Here is a 25282-nt window from a genome sequence, read left to right on the forward strand (position 1 = left end):
ACGAAATCGAACGTGAATGAAGAGTCTCACTGCTTCTGTAATAAAGAAAAGACCAGAAAGAATGCAAATAAAGAATCGGAAACTATATTATTGCTATGAATACAAATAATAATTTGTAGGCTACCACAAAATTGCAATCTGGTAGCGGGACCTAAACTAAAGCAATTCAATGCCCCCGAGTTCGAGATACCGTATTATTAATTTAATTAAAATATAATGGCTACCACGAATTTGGCCCGGTTGTGATCAGCGTTCTCTTGCTCAGGATGCCTCGATGGATTCATTGATTATAGATTGTTTGAGCGTGTGGAAGACTAAAGTGAATTCCGTACCACTCGTGAACTTGAAGAACTCCTGATGACGATTGAAAAAGTATTCAATATTCGTTAGTTCTTGCGGTCTGGCGATTTTTCTCTACTGTTCCAATTGTAAGGAATTAAATGAAGTTACAATTGTGAAAAAAATACAAAATTTAAAATAAATTTTCCACTCCTAAGCCAATTTCACAAAACATTTACTTCGAGTTTTCTTGAAGAAAGGTTTACTGACTTGCCTGGAATGTGCATGAATATTTAAAGTGAGAGAGTTTACATTAAAATGTTGAAATATGAAGAGATCAAATATTCGAATGCTCACTATCTTGTCATAATTCACAATTAAATGCAAACAATAAATAAAACGATCCAAATATTGGGAAACTCAATAGATTTCAAACGTAAAATTGTATTAAAATCATTCGAGAGAATCTTGTTTTACCCTGATAAATAGAAATTTAATATTATTAGTATTCTGAAAAAGTTTATAATTCCGAAACTAAATGCAGAGAATATAATTATTCGATTAAAGATATGGCGCACATTACTCAATAATGTATTCCTCCGTTAATCGTGGAAATTTGATTTTCCTCAGTAGTTCAATAATCATATAAACTCGACAATTTGATTTCCATCAGTAATTCAATGATCATATAAACTCGACAATTTGAGTTCCATCAGTAATTCAATGATCATATAAACTCAACAATTTGATTTTCATCAGTAATTCAATGATCATATAAACTCAACAATTTGATTTTCATCAGTAATTCAATGATCATACAAACTCGGCAATTTAATTTCCATCAGTAATTCAATGATCATATAAACTCGACAATTTGATTTTCATCACTAAATCAATAATTATATAAACTCGACAATTAAGGTTCAGGATCGAGTCCCGGGACCAGCTTGCACGTCCTTATCTTATCTGTTATCATGGCGTGGGACTTTACAATTATCAAGTCTATAACAGCGTCAGGACCACCGTGCATGTGTGGTCAGCATGAAGCTGATGATCATTGCATGGTAAGAAGCGTTGCAGAGCTGTCAGCTGAGCATCGTGTCAGTTATGTATGACGTCAGAGGGCAGCACAAAGACCCCTCTGTTGCTCTCTGCCCTCGGACTTATTATCTCTGCCACAAGATACGCCTCGGCACTGCAGCGTCTTCTCCTAATATGGAGATCTTGCGAAGAAGCGTTGCGTGTCTGAATTTTATCATTCACAGCTAATTCACTTAGGAACGAACAAGTCAGCAGCAAGCAGCATGGATCACGTATTTCAGATACGGTTATTTACGCTTAAAATCGGGCTCAATTCACGAGTATAGTTTCAAATAACACTTGCCCCAATAACACTATGGGGATTGTATTGGAATTTCATTACCAACCTAAAATATTGAAGAACCGTTTATTTTTCTCCTTTAAGTCCTTTTCCAGAATTCTAAAGATCATTCCCAGCCCTGGCAAAAGATTAATAAAAGGGTGTATAAAATTGGTATAAGAAAATTCTTTGCAAGTCAAGTCTTTAATTGTAGCCGAAACAACAGTCGATTTTCTCTTGCACGTGGGCATACACGCGCCGGCTTACACTTGGTATTTGTAGCACCTCTCAGTTATTGTTTCAGGCCAAACCAGCGGAACTGGAAAAACATTTGCTGAACAAAAGCAAATACAGGGGCAGTAAAGGCAACTCAATAAACAAGAAACCGAGGGAGTCATGCGAGCTAAGACTGCTCTAACTTCCTGCGCTGAGCGACGCCTAGGCTTCAGAGCGTCAGTGAAGCAGTGATGACGCCTTTCAACCTTTCAACCCGAGAAAAAAATAGGTTGCAACTACTGTGCATTTTATATTTGCGAGCGAAACTCTGGCCGAATATATATTTATATAATTTCGTAACATGAAAATGAACATAACATAAACCTTCAATGCTAGAAAATCTATATATTTTTCACACGTAATTACATTTTAATCATATGCATGTTATTAATTCACAATCAGAATTTTATGAATGAGATTGGCCATGCCAATGGTGAGCAAACGAGGAGCTATCTCAATTGAGTTGTTCCAGACGCAGATAATATCCTGCCTGCTTTCTTATTCATGAACGAGTCCAATTAAGCATTACGTGCTCATCGCAATCAACTGAGCATGCGCAGTTATCAGTGGCAGGGTAAGAGCATGACTGATGCATTTGTCGCAAGGATCCGCTGAGCCACAACACCGCTCACATGGGACAGTATACTTCATGAGACCCGCGGTTCGTAGAGTCCTTAATCATCAGAGATGAGGTACTATGACTATCAGTAGAGCTCGGACGCTCATTTTCATTGCAAAGGACACTATCGTTTACCACTGAGCCGCGCCGGTGGCCGAGCTTCTGCCCAACAACGCCCTCTTGTGCTCGGTGCGCGGCTATCGTGACCGGCAGAAGAGCCCTCATTTCCACTCGTGTAGATGAACCACAGGATTTCTATGAACCAGATTGAAATGTGCATCAATTTCAACATAAATCTGAATTAGTATGATGTATCATATACTTTATTGCGAAGTTTACGCAGATATTTATATATCTTTCGTGATTCATGGAATGAACATTATTTTTCTATTTCAGAATAAATTTTTACTGACTGCATTTCTCGCCCAAAAATGCATTCACTTGAAGATGTACGAAATTGATTACAATCGCTTTTTCTTTCCTCAAGAACTGATAGTCTCGCCGTAACTAAATCAGGCACAATGGACGAACAGGTCCGAGTAAGAAGTTTTGCCGTAAGCAAAACCCGACAGCAGCCCTGCACGTCGTCGCCCCAGTCGCGTGCGGTCGGCCTGTTGGTTGTAGCCACCCTGCTGCTAGCGCCGGCCTCTACACCCGTCGCGGCAGAATCCCCTCAACAACTTCTGCAGGTGCGCATTTAGTTTGTATGTTTTGAGTGCTGAAGATTTCGGAAAAAGAGTAAAAACTATGATATAATCAGAGACTCCCTGCATTGATATGTTTATTATTCTCGATGTATTAATATAGTCATGTGACGCTGGAGTGTTTTAAATGAGTGAATTTACCAATCGAATCATAATAACGTAACTAAGAATCTTTGAGTTTTAAAATAAATAATAGCTATGACTTAGGGCCACAATATTGTCAGGCACAAATTTTTATAGATGACGGATAAAACGAAAGAAATACTTATACCTATACAAATGTATTTTTGAAGCCGAACGGGAATGAATTGACTTTAAGGGGCATTCATGCTTCAAAATGCGATTAGGACATCACAATAACATCATATAAATAATATCGTATTATTACCAAGTTTCTACCTCTAAACAGCGTTAAGTGGCATTGCGTATTATTGCAATTTTATCTGTTTTGACTCATGATCCTAGGGTAGACTAATAAAATGCGATTTGTTGAGCCCAAACCCGCAGAGGAAAAGTATTGTATCTAAAAGCAGTTTGTTTTACGCCCACATACAGCCTTCACAAACGGTTGTACGAAAATGTAAACTTGCACCATGCACCCAGAAAAAACATGCAGGTGTAATACTAGGAGAAATCAGATTCAGTCTAATTAATTAACTAATTATGAATATATTAACTCGACCAGCAGACGCCTGGGCTGCGTGTGGAGCGCGCTGCCTTCTCACCTCCCACGGTCACGTCAGTAGAGCCTCACCGCCGGTAAGTTTGGCGCAGGTTAACAAGGAAGAAATTATGTTCATGAAAAGAAAAATGGGTCAAGTTTCCTTTATCTTATGGTGTTTGACACAAGTTTAAGCTGCGTGGCATTGTTTTAACCTATTAATTTATTTTAAAATAATTTCATTTTTAGGAAAAAAGTATGGAAATCATGTAAAAAATGACAATTTAAATTAAAAAATTAGGGTTAATTTAATACTTTTTTACAGATATTTTATATGAAACTATGATCGGGAATATGATATTTTATTATCGAGGATTAACATCTTGTTTCTTACAGTGGGATATCGAGCATAATGCACGACTCCAACCTGCGCGTGGGGCGTCAAAGTGAAGGCCCTTACCATCCATCGTACATGAGGAAAGCTCCCTACAGGCAGCAGTCGTCGACGCTAATTTCAGATGAAGAGAACCTGTCGCGACCTCCGACCATGTACCGCTCACCTGACCCTTCAATGGACTTCCAAACGGATTACGAGGACACATTACAGGACGGGTCGCAACCTCAAGCGGAAGAATACACCGCCGGCGCCCCCATCTTGTACGGTTCACATAAGATGGATTCTAATGACGCAGTGGAAAGCCTCGTGAGCGATCGAAAACAAACATTGTATGTCGCGGACTTGGTGCGTGTAAACGATGATAATCCTGATGATGCACGAAGCCGACAAAGACGCGTCGAAAGTTCCTCTTCAATGCCAAATGGAGAAAGATTTGCGCGTCACGGCCGCTTCGGAGAAGCAGGTGGCGTCAGCGAATCAGATGAGGACGAGAGGTTCGATACCTTTGGCAAAAAAATATCCGAGGAACTGTGGGTGGGACCAAGGAGGTCAGTACAATACTCTAAACTCTAATCTAAAGTAACTATTTTTTAAAATACCACAATTTTCGGAACCAGCATTTTTGAGTTCTCACGATAACTGGCTTAGTATGAAGTGTCGCCACACGTCGAAAAGTTAACACGATGATTCCAATAAAATTTTCCGGAACAATTCACATTCCTGGACAAAAAATCATTTTATTTCAATTTCCAATTTGCTTGTTTCCGCTGTCAATTTGCAATGAGCGCCTGCAAAATAACTAATATAAATAATTCAATTTATCATTCGAGCTGCTAATCCAACTGGTTTTTTATTGATAATTCGATTGGATGATGAATATCATAAATTTACATTTGAACGGTTTCTTTCAGGTCCGCAAGCCCGGTTCATCCGTCAGCTCGAGCTGTCCGTCCTAAAAACCGAAGCCCGAGCCCCAGCAACGGGGAGTCGGAAGGGAAGCTCGTATCCTCGCGACTGGGATTCAGGAATGGCAACACGGCTATTGAAGTTAACGACAACTCATTAACAACGAACCATGAGGAAGCGCTGCAACACCCGGGATCTCGTATGCTCGGTCGGAGCTCCCTCATGAGACCAGGCCACAATCGTGGCAAAGAGACGGTCATCATACGAGACCAGGCAGGAGGTCATGTCAGTAATCCGAGAATGCTAAGACATCGTCCCCAGAACGCGCAAAGAGGTTCAGTGCAAAGCACTTTGAGCATAACAGACGTAATGGTGCAAACTAATCAAACTTACGATCAATTTTTGAGAAATCTTAGCAATGTGGGTATAAGCCTCGCACATTTTCTGCGTGTTCTGAATGACGGCGCATCCATGGAAGATGTTTTGCGACTCCTAAACTTCCCAGAGCCAAACGCGGGCGTTCCTACCACCACAATTCCACCTCACGCACAAAGAAAAGGGGGAAGAAACTGGGAAGAAAACCTTCACAATGAAGACAGCAACGCAAACGGGAAAAGGAGACAGGGTGAGGAGTTCTCCGACTCCGTCTACTCTGCCGGCGTTCACCCCGTAAACCGGCACTCCAACGACGTTTACGGATCCGAGTTCATTACAGAATCGGGAGAGATTATCAATATGCCAGACTACACTCCGGACACTTCCTACGAAGATTACTATTCTGAAGATCCCGACGATGGATATGAGACAAAACTCCACGCTCGAGTCCACACATTCAAGACACAAGAGACGTCGAATGACGTTGAAGCCAACACTCCTAGGAACAAGTTTATTTTAGATGAACCTGTGGATCCGCACCCCAACTACAACCAGTGGGACCAGATCAGCGACTACAACTACAACACTCACGAGGGAATGTACGACGCCGTAAATACCGAAGAAACTCTCGCTGTGCGCGAGCAAGAGTTGCGAGTGCAGCCGGCGGAACCGACGCTCGAAAAGAAACCCTTGACTTACGCTGTCATAGCAGCTAGTGCCATCATGGGGAGCTTAGCAGTATTTACCTTTTTTGTCTTGATTGCGTACACGATCGTTAAATGTACCAGAAAGCCTACTCTTAATAACTACCAAGTCAGTGATAAAAAACCTGTTGAAGTAGCTTCAACATAAACAAAAGAATGTTTTAAAGTCCAATTTCATTAACTGGAGAGGTGAGCAAAATGAGGTTTAATAAGAAAATTACCTTTTTTTCTCACAGCATGTAGCAATTTCCTTTCTGACTTATTATTTAATCTCAGAAAACTTCATCGTAAAGAATTCAAAAGACAATTTTACAGTCATCAATAATTTATTCTCGCTAGATTGTCATTCATGGGGGCATTTCCAGTTTTTATGCAGATGGTTACATTATTTCAGGCAAAGCATGCTGCTTTTTTGCCCTTATGTTCAAGAGAAGCGTGGGGGACTTCTTTATAATTACCAGAGGTACCGTAGTTTATAAGTTTTCTTGACCAACGTGCGTAAATAGATTACCGCCCCTTGTTTAGCTTCTAATCTAATAGATCTCAACCGTTAACATAGGGCTACCACCTTCAAAATTTGCATTCTGCTCACTTACGTGCCATGTTCTTGTTTCAAATTATCGTCATTTGTGCCCGTAGTAATTTGAGAACCCAAATTGTACACGATGCGTTTCAGATTTGATAATGGTCTTCAAGAATATTGATTAATAAAATATTTGTAAATATCGCGTTAAAATCAGGACAACAGCAAATAATGCATATCGAGCGTTAATTTCAGGTGCATAATAAAGAGAGATGAACACTAATTATTATCTAGTAACTCTAGTTTCAAACCTGGAATCTAATAAAACATAAAATATAAATTACGTAGAATTCTTACTTAAACTTGCCCAGGGGATGCAGAAAAAATACTTTCAGCACTTTCTCAACTTTGCTCTTAGATCGAACTACCTCGACTATTTGTAAGCTGCTGTTCAGTTCACAAATTCATTCCTAATGTACTGACAAAATTAATAGTCATTAATTTAAGGAAGATAAGAAGTAATTTGTCTACAACAAGCTATAAATAGTGGGGTTACATTACTGAGAGAATTATTTACCTTCATCCAAGTTCAGTCTTTACGCATTTATGAAGCTTCGTAGGCATATTGCAGCTTTTGGTTTCTTTCCAGACCACCAATTATATACTTGGGCAACACCAATTAGAAAATTCATCGTTACTGTGAACAGCGAAGGTTTAACCTTTACTACAGTATAGATTCAGAACGAAATGCAGTTCATTTTTCTCTCTCGTTTGAGTTTCAAGTGTACAAATCACGATAGGCGTTAGTCTATGCGTGTCGTCTCCATATATTATTAGTGAGGTAACTCAAGTATCGAAGATACCAATGAAACCTTCCGACTTCTATGGAACGCATTGCCTGAAGTGGGGAAGTGTACACAACATCTGGGTGGTTCTAACCTACATGAACATCGTTACACATGAGCTTAATCAAATTGGAAGATCTTAAGTGGAATTATCAGGAATCTTTTTATTGAAGAATAAATGATAAATATCTTTCGGTTATGTCAAACGTGTTTGAGCTAATCCTCTGCCCATAAAATTGTAATTACATACAACTTCTACGCAGCTTTTCCTACAATATGAACTTTCTATGTATTTTGTGCAATTAAAACCATGATCATCAGAAGCATATTAAAGACTTCTTCAATTGCGGAATTACAAATATATTCAAGTAGAAAAATCACTAAATTCTGATGTCCACCATTATTACCGCCGAGGGATTAGGTCAGCTTCACTTGGAGAAAATTCATCGAATAACCAGTCACTTCGAATGCGTATACGAATGCAATAACGTATGCAACAGACGCTCTCATGTGGGCAACGTTGCTATAGTAACTCCTTTAATACTGAATTTATTTAAGAGAATTTAGCTTCTAATTGGACCATCCTGCAGTTGCTCTTTGCTGATTACTTGCAAATAGTAGATGGCGACACCGATGCGGCTAAGACTCAAGGCTAGGAGACGGACAGTTGATCTCTCGGTTAAGCTCTTTTATTAAAACAAATAGTTTTAGTATTAATGCGGCACACGAGTTGAGAAAGCCGGGATGAGGTATTATTTTTGCCAATAAATCATTAGTAACTAAAAACAAAACAGTAAAGACGACACTGTTATGTTAGAAATCATTCAACACTTGTATAAATTCAGTTGCACAATGCAGAGCATATTCGATGACACATAAACTATAGACTGGTTACAGCCTATTTTTAATACATGTACATAATTACATAAATTGATGACATGGGTCACGCTAAAAAACTTTTTTTTGTTTTTTTTTTTTTGCAAGAAAATGTCACCTATTAGAAGTCAGTTGGCATGCGATGATATAAAGCAGTGCCTCAACGCCTGGAATTCTATTGCAGGAAGAATAGCGGCAAAAAGCATCAGAAGACGAAGGTATTACCTCAAAACATCATAGGTTATGAGCAGTAATTTTAGTCTTGATATTCGTAGTGTAAACGGGGAACTGAGGACAACGCGGGGACAAACCAAACCACGGTAGTCAATTCTTTACACATAACTTATTTTTTTAGCTTTATGATCTATTTTGCAAAATCATGGCACTGTTTGAACTGTGAGAAAAGGTTGTGATTAAGTTCCAGAGTAAATTTTTCAATGAAATTCGTTAGTCAACGTATAGAAGGCATCTATAAACATCTTTCAAATCTAACAAAAAATGATGTACACAAAATAAAAGTGAAACATGTTGGAAATTGCAACATTTCCAACATGGAAATGTTGCACAGCACCCAGAACACAATGTCTAAGAGCGCTGGTTGAAATTCATGTTAAATACTATAAAATCTCTCAATAGAAACAGGTTGAAAACTCCTTCAATATCTATTTTAGTGCACTTCCAAAATCATAACTCTACAACTAGCTCGAAACAAACCGACGACAAAACAATTAGGCAGTTTTCAGGTTCAGTAACAATTTTCAAAAAATACGAGGCGAGGCTCTGTCGGGCAGAGAGCCAATCTTCAAGAGGAGACAAAGGCAGACGAAGCGAGGCTCTGTCGGGCGGAACTGAACAAGCGGGCCTCAGCTTGGAGGGCGCTCACCACGAGCTTGTCTCGAGCGTCATCGCTGTCCGCAGGTACAGACGCCTGGAAATAAAATAAATTGCTGTGATTGCTGTGTTTCAACACAGATTGCTGTGTTTCAACAATTATTAAGTAGGTACTTGATTTATTACAACAGGTAATAGATTAATATAATAAGAGGTATATAAAAAGTATATAGGTACGTTTAAATATTCACGAAAAAAAAACATCCCGTAAAATAGCAATCCAAAAAATAACCAGATTTATAAAGTAAAACAACCATATGTAGTTGGCTTCTACAGTATCAAGTGTTTACTGGGAGCAGATGACTGAAATGCTAGGAAAGCCTGAAACTAAATAACAGCCGTTATATCGAGTGAGCCAAATGTATAAGCTTCCATCGCGTACATACTCGTATTTTTTTTATTTTTCCAAGATTCTGATGCGACCAATCAATGCTCGGTTAAAGTGCGTTGATAAAGAAAGGCTTTGGTAGTTTTATCGTAGTTCGGGAAATGGACATTGGATGCAGAGAAGGGAAGATGTATCACAGCTCCTGGGGTGCTAGGTATTTTCCAGAGTCCGTACTATCAGGAATTATTACTATTTCATAACTGCATCAGCCAATAACTAGCAGCTTTTCAAGCTAATTTCACCAATCACAAATGAGAAATCGGTCACTACGTTCAGTCGTTCACTTAGGCCATCAAGTATACTTAGGCTGCTACGTTCACTTAGGCCAGCACGTGTACTTAAGCGAGTTATGATAGTATTGTACGGCCCCAGATATCGCGGCTACGGCACTGACGGTATCTCTGCCAAGAAGCCGCTCCTGCAAGTCGAACTTCACGGTCAAGAACTTGACAACAGCGGCCCGCAGCTCGGCGAGCCTCGGGTCGTCTTGCACCTCCAGCAGCAGCGCCGCAGGGCTTTGGCTCCTACGAACCTCCTCCAGGAAATCTGGACGAGTCGAAATAGTTACCTATTATTATTTTGAAATGATTAAGGTTCAGGGCTATAGAATATTGCATAAACCAGTAGCCATTCGTACTGATCTCCAGCATGGAATTTTATACAAATGAGGCACACAAGCTAACCAGACTTGGCGCAGTAGATAACGGCAGCCGCCCAGAGAGGGGCCGTGACGGGACGGTCGCCCCACAGCAGGCGGAGAGCCTCGCCGTCCCTCACACCTAGCGCCTCCAGCAGCGCCACCTTCGCCGCCAAGTCAGCGTCACTCGTGGACAAAGGGCATCGCACCAAAGCGTAGTCGTTTGGATTGTCTGAACATATACATAATTGTAAATATAAATAATTAAATGTGTGTGGATAAGTTTATAGATATCATCATATGGCTGGAAATTGTCACTATCAAAAAATGCGCATCAAAAGTTGAACGCTTGTGAAATTATCCTCCAGTTAGATTTAGCTTCAATAATACAACACATACGGTAGCACCACAACACTTCTGGGGATTCAAGTGACAAAATAGTTAAACTTAATCACAAGTTAACGCATAAAAAAATCACATAAACGGTAAATAATTCGCAGCAAAACCTGGCACCACGAAGCCACTGAGTCTGAAGAGCTCGGCGTTGTCGCGGTGACCGTAGTGCATGCTGAACTGCTCGCCTGCCGCGAAATGACGGTTCGCGTAGCACACCAGCTTGCCTTCCTCGCGTACAAAGTCAGTTGACATCTTGCCAGGAAAAATAGTATTTTATTTGATCATAAAACCTTGGGTGGGTGTCATGAAATTCTGATCAACATTACTTTAAGAACTAATATATATACTGATGCATATACTGAACTATATACTTTACTCAAGGACTACTACACACAGGACATGCATAGCCTATGTCCAGCCTCTGCTAGCAGAGGCGATCGCCTACACTATGAAAATGCTGTTGTTTTAGTGGCATCAACAAATGATATGCCCATAATTGTTTCATACAATAGTATTACAATGTGTGTAGTAGTCCTTGGTCAGAACCATAGACTTTTTGCCAGTTTTGAAGTTGAAAATTTTGTACTAAGCAAAGTAGGTACCATTTTCCTGCCTTCATACACTGATAAAAAAAATATTTAAATGGAGTACTCCATTTAAATATTTTTTTTATCAGTGTATGAAGGCAGGAAAATGGTACCTACTTTGCTTAGTACAAAATTTTGAACTTCAAAACTGGCAAAAAGTCTATGGTTCTGACCAAGGACTACTACACACATTGTAATACTATTGTATGGAACAATTATGGGCATATCATTTGTTGATGCCACTAAAACAACAGCATTTTCATAGTGTAGGCGATCGCCTCTGCTAGCAGAGGCTGGACATAGGCTATGCATGTCCTGTGTGTAGTAGTCCTTGACTTTACTATATATAACTTATATACCGGTACTGAATGCATCACAGAGAAAGTCGCTCAGTAAAACTGCCATAGAATCTACGTGAAATTGCATGCTTTACTTTAAATGAATCAAATGCCACAGGGTACAGAGAATTTTATAATGAAATCTATCTATAAAATATATCAACCTGCGAAACGGTGAAACATACTCACGTTCTTGATGCAGTTTTTACACTAACTTAAATGTAATCTCGTCCAAATTTTTCTAAGTGAAAGAAAGAAGCAAGGTATTAGGTCAGAACCTAATTTCCATTTAAAGCAGTTATAGGAACTTGAATACTTGATGCAGCTTAATTAAAAATTCACAACATTTAGTTGCAATAGTAAATTTAATACCTAGTTGATAATCAACAAAGTTAGAAGCTCAGTTTTTCACAGGCATCGGCACTAAGAAACTTTTAGAGCTACTACTTTAAAATCGAGTTAGATAGCAAGATTAATGCGAAAATCAGCAAGGATTTATCCACCTTGCCAGGCCTGTGGTTGACAAGGTCCCAGAGCGGCACAAGCACCAGCACCGGCGCCCCCTCCGCCACAGGGACGCTGTTAACCCGCGAGCACACACAGCTCACGGACCATCTGGACCATACCCACAGTAATATTAATGATGATGTTGTTAATCCTATAGAGATGGAATGGTCATCGGACAGTGATATTAATGATGAGATTATTCATCAAATAGAGGTGGTAATGACGATATTAATCGTACAATAGTGATGGTAGTGATATTGTTCATGCAACGGCGATAGTAATGATGCACTTATTCATCTGACAGTGAGGTAATTATCACAGTGATGGTTCCATAGTATGTCCCGCTGAGTTCGTTCTTAAGCCTAGGCACAACACCTCTCATATTCAACATGATGAAGTCAAGCTTTGCTCAGCCCTTGTGCTAGTTTTTGATCATTTTTTCAGAGGAAAATATTTGCATCTATCAAAAGCAAGTAAAGTGACTGCTGATTTGCTGTACTTGATAAGGTAGGTACCAACCTGTAAGCATCGTAGGTGAAATATTCCTTGAGGGGCCAGTCCCTAGCCTCAGGTAGCGAGCGAAGTAGACGATAGAAGTAAGCATACTGCCGTCCAATGTTACGGTAGTGCTTCACGCAACTCCCTGTGTACACAACATGTTTGACTTCAGTGTTGCTTCACTAATTGCCGGCAGGTTCTGGTCAGATTTTTTTAATATGATTCAACTCATAGAAACTGAACTCATGATTTTTAGAGAATAATTTTTGATGTTCTTTGTATACCGTACTGTTGCTCAGTCATAGTCAAGAAAGTAAAGATAAAGAATAAATATGGGCATTTTAAATCATCTAATATAGCCTTAAAACAACAGTGCAGCAGGCACTGCATTGAACAACCAAATCTGATGATAAACAATACCTATTGAAAATTCTATGACAGACTAACTCAAAGAAGTTTATTTAAAATATTAATGTATATTAGTACTTGTATGTTATGGTAGATAAATATAACAGTGTATTTGAGTGCTCAGGGTACCTAGAAGCGACGAGTTTTTAAGTGTTTGTATATGGCGAGGAGTGAAGTACAGAGGAGAGACGTGCTGGCGAGGCAGGCTGCGCACGTATGGCCGCCATTCCGAGTCATCATTGAGCAGCTCCACCAGTAGGTGCAGTGCGAGTCTCACGTTACCCATCTCTTGCAACATGGGATCTCGCCTGATTAATGTCCCTGAGTGAAAATTGTATCATTGAAAAAAAATACACTTGGAAACTTATTCATGAATCTATTCATAAATAGACTTAAATAAAAAAAGCACTTAATAGTAGTAAAATTGCTCAATAGCAATTTACACTGAAGTAAAAACACATTATTATAAGTCTCAAAAACGATAGAGTTAAAGACAGCTAAAAACAAAGACATATGCTGCAACTGTCCGGTGTCAATATTTCGTACGTCTCAATTACAGATAATCTAATATTAGAATTGAGTTATAATGTGTATAATGAGAGGCAAGATTGACACTGGACATGCCTAGTGAGAAGTCTGGTGATGCCAGATTGCCACCGGACATGTCCGGTGTCAATCTGGCGTCTTATTATATTCATTATAATTATATTAGAGGTTTAGATCATCTGTAATTGAGACGTACATAATATTGACACTGGAGACAACAACTAGCATTATGAAAGATATACCTATATATATTATACAACTAAAGATAGCACAATAGTACATGTGAGCATACACTTGATGCCTACCTAAGTATGTATTTGATGCATCCTTCTCTGTCAACATGGCTGACAAAGGAACCTCCAGAGCAACTTCACCTTCATCCAGAGGTTCTCTGCATGTCAAACCATATCCTTCATCTTCATACTTAGTTGCTGCTAATTTCCTTACCTGGAAAAGAGAGAAAGTTTCCAAATCTGCAAACCTTAAATGACGCTCAAACCATCCTTGTTAGACACTTCCTCGTTCCTCAATAGTAAAGAATGTGATACTTGCTTACACAAAAATGAGCTATTAAAATATCTCTGGATGGATCTCTAAATTTATAAATATTACAGTATCTTATTAGTTTCTAGTTCATTGCAGGTAGATATTAATTCATTTTCAATTTGCTTCACAGATTTTCCCATGTTAAATTGGTCCACTTTAGTCTATGAACATCAGATCATCCATTAGTAGGTACCTTAACTACAGAGGCTAGCTAGGAATATTTCAAAACATACAATCTAGATGCAAATCAAAATTTTCTCAAGAGAATAAGATCAAATAAGATTTCATTGCTGATCCAATAATTTCAATTTAGGGTTAATAGCTTATAAAATATTATTGGGCTCACCTTAATGTTTTTCTTCTCAGCCCATTTGAACAAATCTTTCAGTTGCTCCTCTCGTGCATAATGGGGTAAGATTATATCTGTAATGATGATATAACTAGAGTAATTAGCATTCAACAATAAATGTTTCAATTATTTCATTTGATTATTCCAATCAACTTAATTTCAGTGTAATTTATTTGATTCTTGATTAGTAGAACATAACAACTTATTAAGAGTTTAAGTACATGTGAGCATCCAAATAATTGACTATTAGCAAATAATAACAAAATTTTATTAATGCATATCCTCAAATACCTTTCTCTATTGTCCTGATTTGCTCAACAATGTTGTAAATTTCTTCAAAATCTTGACACTCTTGCTTTGATGATGATGCTGGACCCGGGACTTTGGTACATTCTGAGAAATTGCCTTATTTAAGAACTTTATACATTTGAATATAATAAGTAGATTTAATCTATAAGCACATACATTGCTCTAAAATATAGAAGTGAGAATTGGAAGCATTAATTGAAATTAAATATTCAAGCAAGAGAATTGGGAATAAATCATCAATTCTAGTTCTTATATTTATATTAATTCTGGACATAATGTGAAGCAGAAAATAATGTGACATAGAATCAATTACAAATGAAACACAAAACAATAAAATGCAATAAAATGTGATTCAATTTAGAATGTTGTACAAAAATTTTCTAAAATTGCAGTCAAAAATGATGGTTTAGCAAATGACTTTTGAAAATCCTGGTTGAAAAAATGTCATTTTACTTATTTTATACTGAAGAACTTGGAAAAGAAAAAAGCTGTAGAAACAGGTAAAATTGGCCAGATTCTCAGTGTTTTTGTCTGATTTATGGGTAGCTTCTGTTCAATTTTTTCCTTGGAATGTGATTTTGAGCATAAACTTTTGCAGAATAAATGTGATCATTTATACATTATTTAAATATATTATTATAATAATATTATTTTGGTATGTGGACCACCAGGACTGGACTTTTCCCAATCTGGAAAATTGGACCAAGTTTATTAAAAATTCTGTTGAATATAGCATGCAATTTCAATCAAAAATTAGTAAATTTTTTATTCAAAAGTAAATGTACAAAAGTTAAAAACCTAAATTTACAGGCAAAGGCCAAAGGGCAGAGTAATAAAGTAAATACATATCTATTCACAATTTCTGGTGGATTAAGAACTAAAGGCTGCCTTTAAACTAGGCTTCCCGCTTCTTTTTAAAAATGTACAAGGATTCCAAAATACACAGATCAGATCATCCAATCTGTGTATTTTTGAATTCTTGTACATTTTTAAAAAGAAGCCTAGTTTAAATGCAGCATTTATTTCTTATCCACTAGAAATTGTGAAAAGATATGTATTTACTTTATTACTCTGCCCTTTGCTTGAAAATTTAAGTTTTTAACTTCTGTATCTTTACTTTTGAATCCAAAATTTAATAATTTCTGATTGCACTTGTTCTTGATTTATCTAACTGACAATGGAGCTGGTCTCCAGAGCATTTTCAATTGAGATATGCTGAATTTCTGTTAAATAGATTCATAGAAGAGTCTTAGTTTACATTAAAGAATTTGAAGTGGCTTCACCCCACTATGCAGAGGGTGGATGCAGCGTCGGCAATATATGGATTTTTAAGCCCAAAGCGTCGCCGGCCATTTTAAAGATGCGTCGCCGGGTAATTTTTAATGAAAAGCCATTTACGCTGAGTAATGACGAACTATTTACAAGCCACGAACTTATTACAAGGTTGCATGCACGTGTTACCCCAAATAACTAATTTTACCCTAAAAACAGTCCGGTTGTACAGCAAGTGTCAACTGAACAAGTATTAAAGCAGTCTGACCGCTCCAATGCGACCGAAACTACGCAATCGAAAAAATGTTGTTTACATTTTTTGCGGGAACTCATCGCAACTGATTTCCGGACAAGCTTCGCTGCATCGTAATCCATCCAACATACCGGAAACCTTACTTTTTTACTAAATAATTGGCTGAAGACTGAGAAATATATTAAATGCAAGAATTTCAATCTAAATGTGTCGGCAAGATCTTCTGAAGGCAAAAATTTTGCCGATAATGCGTCGCCGTAGGTCTTTAAATCTTTGTTCACTCTCTGCACAGTGGGCTTCACCAATAGGTAAAATTTTTTTACCCATTCTATTGAATAGGTAGGCAAAAAGAATGTCAGATTTGCTGGTAAACATAAAACAACACAAAATAAATAGACATGGTAATAAAATTGGAATAAGAAATAAATAGAAAGTCAATTTAGATAACAATATAAGTGGAAGCTCTTACTTTTAATCAACTTGTCAACAAGATGTGTCAAGTCAGATTGAACAGCAGGTGATAACTTGGCCTTGGGTGTCCCCTTCAACTTGTTAATTTTTTTATTCTTTCCCATTTCTGGCTGACTGGCTTGATAATAGATTTTCTCAAGCAAGTACTGACGACGAGTGACTGACAACTGAATGAACTGATCACTAAAGAGTGGGACTGGGCCGTGGGGACTGGGCCACTGGGACTGGGGTAGCCTGGTACTGGTAGTACCTAGTTACTAATAGTTAGGTATTCATGGATGACACCTCAGAAATCAGAATCTAAGTGTTAGCTACGTTCCATGAAGGAACGTTTCGTGATACGTAGCCTAGTTTTCTTATTTGAGGTTGAAGCCTGGAGGTGTAAAAATGACTTTCTTTGCCTCTAAGCACATTCAACTTATTGTTGTTGGCGGGTTGGACTGTTGGAGGTGAAGAAGAAATGGCACGCCACACTCTGATCTCTCGCACCATCCAATTTGGTTTTCCGACTGACACTCAGAGTCTCCGACTGTCGGACGTTCTTATCATTCCGGTAGTTTAGTTTAGAATAGAAGTGTCGGCGCCCATGGCCTGTTGCCGATCCTTGTACTTTTCGTGAGTTGTTCTGATCATGGTTGAAACCTTCTCTGCGGCAACCTTCAATAGACATATCAGTATATCACAACTATAAACGCTCAAGAGCTTCTAACAAAGAAGTAAAAGTAGAAAAGTTCACCAACGCACAAAATAGCTTACAGCAATGAGAAGACGTCTCAGACAAATTAACGGCCGGACTTGCGGCCGGTCTCGCGGCCGGACTCTGTACCTAGAATATCTCCCAAAGTACTGAACGTAGCTCGATGAAACTTGGTACACATATTCATTATGGCCTAACGGTGATGTCAAGCTCGTGACAATTTTTTTAATATCGCTTTCATTCGTGAGTTATATGACGAAACGGGCCGAAATGTGCAGTGTACCAGAGATTTCTTCTAAAATACTCAACAGATTTAAACGAAACTTCGCATATAGAAACCTAACCTCCTAACGGTGATGTTTAGCTCGTGACAATTTTTTTCCGGCCGCAAAACCGGCCGCAATTACGGCCGTAAATTTGTCCGAGACGTAATGAGAAGTAGTGTGTATATACGGACCTTTCAGTATTCATTCTTTACGCTACCAAGCCTCCAGTCCTCAACAATGAATCAGCCCACAATTCGATGAGTACGATTATTATTATTGGTCTAATTGCCTCGCAAGATCATGGATCACATCGTTTCCTGTCTTCCCCAGCAAATTCCGTGTAAATCCATTTAAAATAGATCAAATTTAGATGTTTCAGTATTCAGAAATAGATATGCTGCAGTGTGCAGGATTTATAAGGAGCATATGGTATCAAAACACAAAATGAATGTGTGTTTGGACGAATTATCGTGCCGCTTTGATTAAAGGATTGAAATTAAAGACCTGTCTAAGACTTGTAACGTTATTAATATTTAAATAAATAAATTATGTTAGGCATGCTCGAGTTGAAAAAGCAAACAGTTGCGCAGGCCGAAAACTTTTTTTGAACAAATTTTTGTCGATTTGGTGCCTATAGTAGCAGAGCACAGGCTCCGAGTTTACTCACGGGAAATCAAAATGTTAACTAATTTTAGACGTTGCCTTTACTGAGAAATTTACTGAAATTATGAATAAAAATAGATAGTGGTTACTGTGCTTTACATAATTGTCATAAAAACTTTGGTAACAGCTCACGAAATTATTATTATTACAACTATTAATATTGCAAAATACACTGAATTACAATTTGCATCCATCGATCATTGTATTATTTTGAATATCAGGACAGTTGTCCAAATACTAGAGCATCTTTTCACGATATTCCTAAAGCGTGATAAATAGTCTGATAACAGATCACTATTTTCATTTAGTCCCGAAAAATTGAGGGAGATCAAGACCTTGCCACAAAAAGAATTAATTTTTCACTGAGAGTTACGTTCATGAGATTCTATTCTTTGGTCACGTGCATGATTGTATCAAATATATAAAACTATTTTATCTTTCCACCTAATAAAGTATCCAAGCTATGGATAACTTAATACTGAACGCATCAAACCTTAAAATTACTTTTGGTTTTAGAGCTCTTTGCAATAGTTTCAAATAACCTATGTATTAAAACCGACCCTCAATCCAACATTTCTTGAACTAATTTCACGTTTTGTTCATCAACTACAATCGATGCAATCCAACAGCTCTCCTCGCCATTCAGCATTGGGAAAATAACAACTGCCCAATTATTAACTATTTGCATTGGGCTTGAGCAGCATTTCTGCGAATAATCTCCATGAAATTATTTTGAATAGATGCCAGAGGGTCTGTGAGGCTTTGATCAAGTTGCCCAGCAATGATGCCTTCTCTTGGAAGTTCAACTCTCCGTCTTTTCACACTAAGGTCCTGAACTTCACAATCTTCGCTTCTTGAGCTTTTCTGGTTCCTGCTCGGTGACAACTGTTCGTCTTCGCGGTCACTCTCGTGGGTGGGTGATTTGCGCCACACGTCGTCGATATCAACGCGATCGGTAACTTCGACATCACTCTCGTGTTCTTCATTAGCGTTCACGGTTGTGGTGTCCGAACCTAACTTTTGTGCCTGTTGGATCTGCGCTAAATGGAGACTGGACATGAGACTAAGAGCTTGAGCTTGGGACAGACCAGGTTGACACAGAGCGGGAAACTTAGCCGCCATTTGCTGGGCGACGCTGTTGAAGTGAGATAAAGGGGTCAGCGTCAGGTCATGCGAGAGGTGAACCTGAGGGCGCGACAGCAGAGAACTTGTTGGTATAAGAGCTGGAGGAGAAGAGCTTGAAGCTGCTGGGAAGTGGGCATCTGAAGGAAAGTTCGTCGAAGTTGGTCTTGACCGAGCGAAAAATGGTTGGGACTGTGGTGTGAGTGGGTGATGTTCGGTCGCTGTCATAAATGATTGATGATCCGTCGTGGCCATGAGAGGGCGAGTGGAAAGATTTAGAGCCCCATCTTCTAGAGGATGTGCCGATGGTTCGCCGCCATGGGTGATGCCTCTTGAAGGGCTTCTCGAGCACATGCTGCTGGAGGGACTTGGAAGAGATGTACCTTCCTCGTCCCCCGGGGTTAATCTCCCCTCCTCCGAGTACGGGGAATGGGACCTCGGGGATTGGTGGTGATGATCCTGGTCGCCATCCAAAGAGAATGGCCGATTGAGGCCGATTTGCTGATGCCTGCGCCATTTTGCGCGTCTGTTGGAAAACCACACCTGTGAGAGAACAAAATTAAGATATCAACGAATCAAATTCTCTTATAAATAGGGCTATCAAAAGAAATTTGCTTCAATTATGGGTGAAAGAGCCCAAATTTCAGACGACAAATATAGAAAGATTTTAATTTAGGTGAACAAATTTCTTACATCAACACTATAACAAATTCAATAGAAAATTAACAAAACTCGAAATTCGGAGTGACGGATTAAGCACCTTTAGTAATTTGATTTGTTGAAGGTAGGGTATACTATTTGTCATAATGGCTCATATTTTGCTCCAACATGAACATTTACTGACATAGCACTAAAATCTGGTCACCAGGAACTAAAACTGAGGGAATGATTAAACCCTGCAAATTGCAATAAAGTTTTAATCCATACATTAGTTGAAGAGAGATTAACTTTAGCATGAAAAAAATTAAAAATTAAAAATCTCGCTTGTATAAGAGCAAAAAAGCTCAATAGTAGCAAACGACAAATTGCGAAGTCTTGAGGAAACACTGACTGACAAGTACAAAATTATCAACAAATACTTCTAGATACTAAAAGACCTGACAACTTCTAGAAACTAGAAGATTCTAAATCTTCTAGGTAGCAAAGACCAACCTGCACTCTGGCCTCGGAAAGATTAGTTTTGGCGGCCATTTTCTCGCGTGTGGCGAGATCAGGGTAGTGGGTTTTCTCGAACTCCTTCTCGAGCTCGTCGAGCTGGTCAGCGTTGAAGGTGGTCCTGTTGCGACGGAATCTTGAGTCGTTGCTGCTGGGGACGAGGCTGGGGAAGGGGGAGCTGAAGGGCATCTGAGATGCTGCCGTCAGGGCAGGTAAGGGTTGACGGAGGGCGTTTACAGCCGCGCCCTGAGAATCTTGGGGATGAACAACGTCGTGAAAATATTTGAATTTCATGCATTTTTTAATATTCGAGTAACTTAGAAAAATTATAACTCGGTTTACTCAATCAATTATTGATATTCTTGTTGAAATTTATCCTTTATGCCAAGATTTTAAGAATAATGCGGAAGAAAACAACGAATGATCTGATTTAATAATAATTTCTGGAACAAGTAATGATACTACACTCAAAATTCATAAGTTCAATTTATATCCTACAAATTCTGTCAGCATAAAACATTCGTCAGCACACTTCACCCTTACAGTTACAGTTCACGTTCTCAGACTATATATAACATCAACTATTCAGTCTTATCGAGATGTCGTACTAATCATTCGCGTTTACTAAAGCGGAAATGACAGTATACGGGAAAATCATGAATTTAAGCACTTTTGGTCAAGCAAGGAGAACGCAATTAAATCCATTTCATGATCAGAAACATTCCCTTACCAGCGTGCAGGTTTGCCGATGGGTCTGCAGACGATTGCCCGTCACCTGCAGAGTCTACACCTTCACCAGCAGCAGCAGCAGAACCGCTTGGCAGAGATGCCAGCAGAGAGGCAGGATTAGCCCATGGAAATGCTGCAGCTGCAGCAGCAGCGTACGAGTTGTACAGACCGTAGCCTGCAGCGCGAGCAAAGTCTGCAGCAGCGCGCTCTGCAGCACGGTTCCTGCAGACACAAGTCAGTTTGTCTATGAGAGATGGCGGGAAAATCTATTGCAGAAAGAGCACGGGACTAACCTAAAGAAGGGTTTTATATGACAGAGAAAAGTAAAAAAATTTTAACGTTAATGCTTTCGTGATTTGTCTAGTAAAGCATATGAAAGTGCAATGAAGCTTAATTACGTCCATAATACATCCACGTATATGTACGAAAATGTAGTTGTAAATTATTACGTCATTAAAAATATGACGTATACATACCACAATGTAGCATTTATACATCATTACAACGTGTACGTATGCATACGACATTTCAGTTACGATGGCCGACGTCGTCGGCCGTGTACGTCGACACATACACGAATTTGTACAGTGTAATGTTTAAACCTAATAACCACATTCATATTTACCACATCCAACAAATGCCAGTCTAAATATGAACGGTAGACATTTTTGTACCCGTCTTATTGCATTGCACCGACGCAACTTTTGACTACCGTGAAATCAAGAAAATAAATATTTCTTGATTACGAATAAATAAAGCAAAATTCATGATTTTGTTTTTATTCACCTAAGAACTAGGAATATTCATGATTTTCTTTTATTCACCTAAGAATTAGGAATATTCGTGATCTTTTTACTCACCTAAGAATCCTGTTGATGGACGACACCGAGGGCGCCGTGGAGTTGGTACAGACGCCGTCGGCGATGAGCTTCTCGCGGATCTCCCACGCGAAGATGGTCGGGTTCTCCCTCTTGTAGCCTTCAATTTTGTTCACTACTTGCGGGGTGGCGACTTTTGGTTTGGAGCCTCCAATCATGCCGGGAGGCCGCAGGGAACCTTAAAATTTATTTGCAAACATTCAATTCGATTGTAAGTACTGAGCGAAACATGATCCGCATTTTATTTGAGTACTTTATTACGCGTATAGCATTGAGATAACAAGCCAATATTTTAGCCCGAAAATTGCATATCAAATTACCTTCTGAGCTACAAAACACGTACGTAATTTAATTACCACAGAATATATATTTTCAGGATGGTGCAATATTACAGCAATAACCGTACGATATTGATGTAAACAATGTAAAATATTGCAGTAATAAACGCGTACAATACAGTATAGTAATTAGCTTGCAATACTGCAGTAATTAGTGCAGTAAATTCTACTAATCAGCATATAATATTGAATTAACCCGAGTAAGACATTACTGATCATATAATATTGAATTAACCAGAGTACCACATTACTGATCATATAATATTGAATCAACAAGACCACATCACTGATCATATAATATTGAATCAACAAGACCACATCACTGATCATATAATATTGAATTAACACGACCACATCAATGATCATATAATATTGAATTAACACGACCACATCACTGATCATATAATATTAAATCAACAAGACCACATCACTGATCATATAATATTAAATCAACAAGACCACATCACTGATCATATAATATTGAATCAACAAGACCACATTACTGATCATATAATATTACAGTTATTATCATGCAGGAACCCACCGAGCAGCTTGGTGACGGCCCCCTGCTGCGACACGAGCTGTGTCGCGAGCTCGTACTGCCTGAGGGCGGTGAGCGCTGCACCTCCTGCTGGGGAGCTCACCAGCGAGCTCAACGAGGTCGCCGGCACTTGGCTGGGCAGGGATAATTAGCATTATTTAATTCAAAATAAATTATTATTAATGTACGTGTTTATGTAGAAATAGCAAGAAGCGTATTAATGGAGCTTTATAATCTTTGAGGTTTTGTTTCCCGCTAACCATACCGATTTCGTTCGATATGATGTAAAGCATTTAGTTTTTTATTGAAAATTTTCACATTTTCTCTGTGCATGCAGTTGACATGATAAGAAGCAATCTATTCATAATTTTCAATGTCAAAAATATTTAGCTAGGGAAACGCGTTTGGGAAATAATTTCAGCAGCTTTTAACGTTCTAATGTTCATGCCAAAAAAATGAATGTACCTCATCTGGCTTGCAGTCGGGGCAAGTAGACCGGGCGGGAACTGCACCAGATTGTTGGGCGGTCCAGGATTGTTCTGTGATCCAGGATTGTTCTGCGGTCCTGAATTATTTTGAAAGCCATGATTGTTAATATTTTCAAAGCTGTTTCGTAGCACTAGATTGCTAGGTGTAATGGCCGGCAAAGACAATGGCAAGGCTGAAGGCATCCTGCAGAGGTTCAGAGGAACCGAAGTCGGAGGGATGGTCGCAGTCTCAGGGCAGGCCAAGATTGGAGAGTTCGGTTCCGATGTCCGGTCACAGGGCGAGTGAAAACTTTTTGGACTCATGGAGAGACTTTGGTTTCGGGGGCTTTTGTCCATGGAGATACTCATGGGTTTGTCTGAGCTAGGCCTGGGAGAGCGATCAGGGCTCTGAACGACCTGCGGCGACGAAGTTCTGCTCGTATTTTCTCTTTCGATGGCGACACTGTTATGGCTGTCTTCAATAAGGTTATTTTTTTCCTCCCCTAATGATGATATTGGGGCTAAATCGGGAACAGAAGGAGTGAAGGGCAGAGAACTTCGCTTATGAAAAGCATGCAACGCGAACGCCGCTCTGCCTGCAACGAGAAAAATCATTGCGTTAGCTATAATGTAAAAGGGATCATTTATCGACCAATACATTGCGTATTGGTAATACACCAAGAATAAAAGTTTACCTAATTCTTTACAAATATTATTTCACTGCGTTACGCGTGATATTCATGATATAATCAAGAATATGACCATTGAATGAAATAAAACATGCTCCCCACAACAAAATGAAAAATGATTCACCGCACATTCTGATGATTATAAACACAAATAAAAATGAATAATGTGGAAAATCTCACCAGCATCTATGCCGACATCAGCTGAGCTGGTAACATCGCCTCTAGCCTCTGACATGTCAGCGCCACTGGTGTTGGTGTCGATTTTGTTGATGCTACTCATCGTCTTATCGTTGATGTTGCTGCGTTGAATTTTAATGTTGTCAGAGCCGAGGTTTTTATTATTTGTGTCAATGGTATTGTTATTAATACTGTTCGTATTTTTATTAGTGATGTTATTGCCTGTGTTGCCTAGAGCAAGATGGCCACATTCATCTTCATCATTGGAATGATGGTTAATTTGATTCGGAGATTCATGAGGTTCTGACATTTTAAAATAAAAACAATAATCCTGATGCTTAATACGCAATTCCTGTGTGAATCTGGAAATGCCCATACATTAATCATTTTCATATGTAGTCTCCACAATTTAAGAAAATTGCTAATTTTGCAAAACAGAGCTGAATGATCGTTAGTCCTCCTAATAGTTTCATTAAATAGATCAGCTATTCGTAAGCCTAGTACGCATCTATATACGAACTGTCAGTCAATATACTGTACGACAACTGTGAGTAATTATTCAAGAAGTTCAGTAGAAAGTTCATCATGTAAATTTCTTCAGAAATGCCTCGAGCGTCTAAAAATTCATTATTTAAAAGC

The 25282-nt window shown here is 38.8% G+C and overlaps 3 protein-coding genes across 5 annotated transcripts; 1 reads left to right on the top strand and 2 right to left on the bottom strand.

The window, feature by feature from the left end:
* Positions 1-2930: 2930 nt before the first annotated feature.
* Positions 2931-7364, top strand: LOC108682165. Of its 2 annotated transcripts, none has more exons than XM_018171283.1 (4): positions 2931-3223; positions 3924-3997; positions 4296-4844; positions 5208-7364. In XM_018171283.1, exons 1-4 carry the CDS (start codon positions 3056-3058, stop codon positions 6427-6429), a joined length of 2013 nt encoding a protein of 670 aa, XP_018026772.1. In that variant the 5' UTR covers positions 2931-3055; the 3' UTR covers positions 6430-7364. The 2 variants fall into 2 exon arrangements, with proteins under 2 accessions (XP_018026772.1, XP_018026773.1); XM_018171284.1 differs by having other exon boundaries at positions 3927-3997.
* Positions 7365-8322: 958 nt separating this feature from the next.
* LOC108682166 (actin-histidine N-methyltransferase-like) lies at positions 8323-17447 on the bottom strand. The gene is made up of 11 exons (XM_018171285.2): positions 16920-17447; positions 14908-15009; positions 14614-14690; positions 14027-14168; positions 13305-13496; positions 12789-12912; positions 12266-12377; positions 10948-11089; positions 10488-10673; positions 10199-10350; positions 8323-9453 (listed from the first exon to the last, which is right to left on the bottom strand). The coding sequence occupies exons 1-11, from the start codon at positions 17023-17025 to the stop codon at positions 9328-9330; spliced, it is 1461 nt and encodes a 486-aa protein (XP_018026774.1). The 5' UTR covers positions 17026-17447; the 3' UTR covers positions 8323-9327.
* Positions 17448-18393: 946 nt separating this feature from the next.
* LOC108682178 (nuclear pore complex protein DDB_G0274915) lies at positions 18394-25018 on the bottom strand. Of its 2 annotated transcripts, none has more exons than XM_018171301.1 (7): positions 24647-25018; positions 23776-24373; positions 23314-23444; positions 22414-22609; positions 21555-21775; positions 20822-21078; positions 18394-20212 (listed from the first exon to the last, which is right to left on the bottom strand). In XM_018171301.1, exons 1-7 carry the CDS (start codon positions 24951-24953, stop codon positions 19226-19228), a joined length of 2697 nt encoding a protein of 898 aa, XP_018026790.1. In that variant the 5' UTR covers positions 24954-25018; the 3' UTR covers positions 18394-19225. The 2 variants fall into 2 exon arrangements, with proteins under 2 accessions (XP_018026790.1, XP_018026791.1); XM_018171302.2 differs by having other exon boundaries at positions 19650-20195.
* Positions 25019-25282: the final 264 nt, after the last annotated feature.

This window comes from Hyalella azteca, unplaced genomic scaffold (assembly GCF_000764305.2).
Source record: "Hyalella azteca isolate HAZT.00-mixed unplaced genomic scaffold, Hazt_2.0.2 contig4353, whole genome shotgun sequence".
Lineage (NCBI taxonomy): Eukaryota > Metazoa > Arthropoda > Malacostraca > Amphipoda > Hyalellidae > Hyalella > Hyalella azteca.

Bases quoted from the DNA above. Each gene is read 5' to 3' on its own strand.
- LOC108682165 (XM_018171283.1), top strand. From the start codon at position 3,056: ATGGACGAACAGGTCCGAGTAAGAAGTTTTGCCGTAAGCAAAACCCGA. The intron at 3,224-3,923 runs GTGCGCATTTAG...TAACTCGACCAG, and splicing joins CCCCTCAACAACTTCTGCAG to CAGACGCCTGGGCTGCGTGT. The intron at 4,845-5,207 runs GTCAGTACAATA...GGTTTCTTTCAG, and splicing joins CTGTGGGTGGGACCAAGGAG to GTCCGCAAGCCCGGTTCATC.
- LOC108682166 (XM_018171285.2), bottom strand. From the start codon at position 17,025: ATGGGAAAGAATAAAAAAATTAACAAGTTGAAGGGGACACCCAAGGCC. The intron at 14,169-14,613 runs GTGAGCCCAATA...TCTCTTTTCCAG, and splicing joins CTGAGAAGAAAAACATTAAG to GTAAGGAAATTAGCAGCAAC. The intron at 9,454-10,198 runs GTCAGTGCCGTA...TTTTATTTCCAG, and splicing joins GGCTTCTTGGCAGAGATACC to GCGTCTGTACCTGCGGACAG.
- LOC108682178 (XM_018171301.1), bottom strand. From the start codon at position 24,953: ATGTCAGAACCTCATGAATCTCCGAATCAAATTAACCATCATTCCAAT. The intron at 23,445-23,775 runs GTACATTCATTT...ATCCCTGCCCAG, and splicing joins CCGACTGCAAGCCAGATGAG to CCAAGTGCCGGCGACCTCGT. The intron at 21,079-21,554 runs GTAAGGGAATGT...TTCATCCCCAAG, and splicing joins ATCGGCAAACCTGCACGCTG to ATTCTCAGGGCGCGGCTGTA.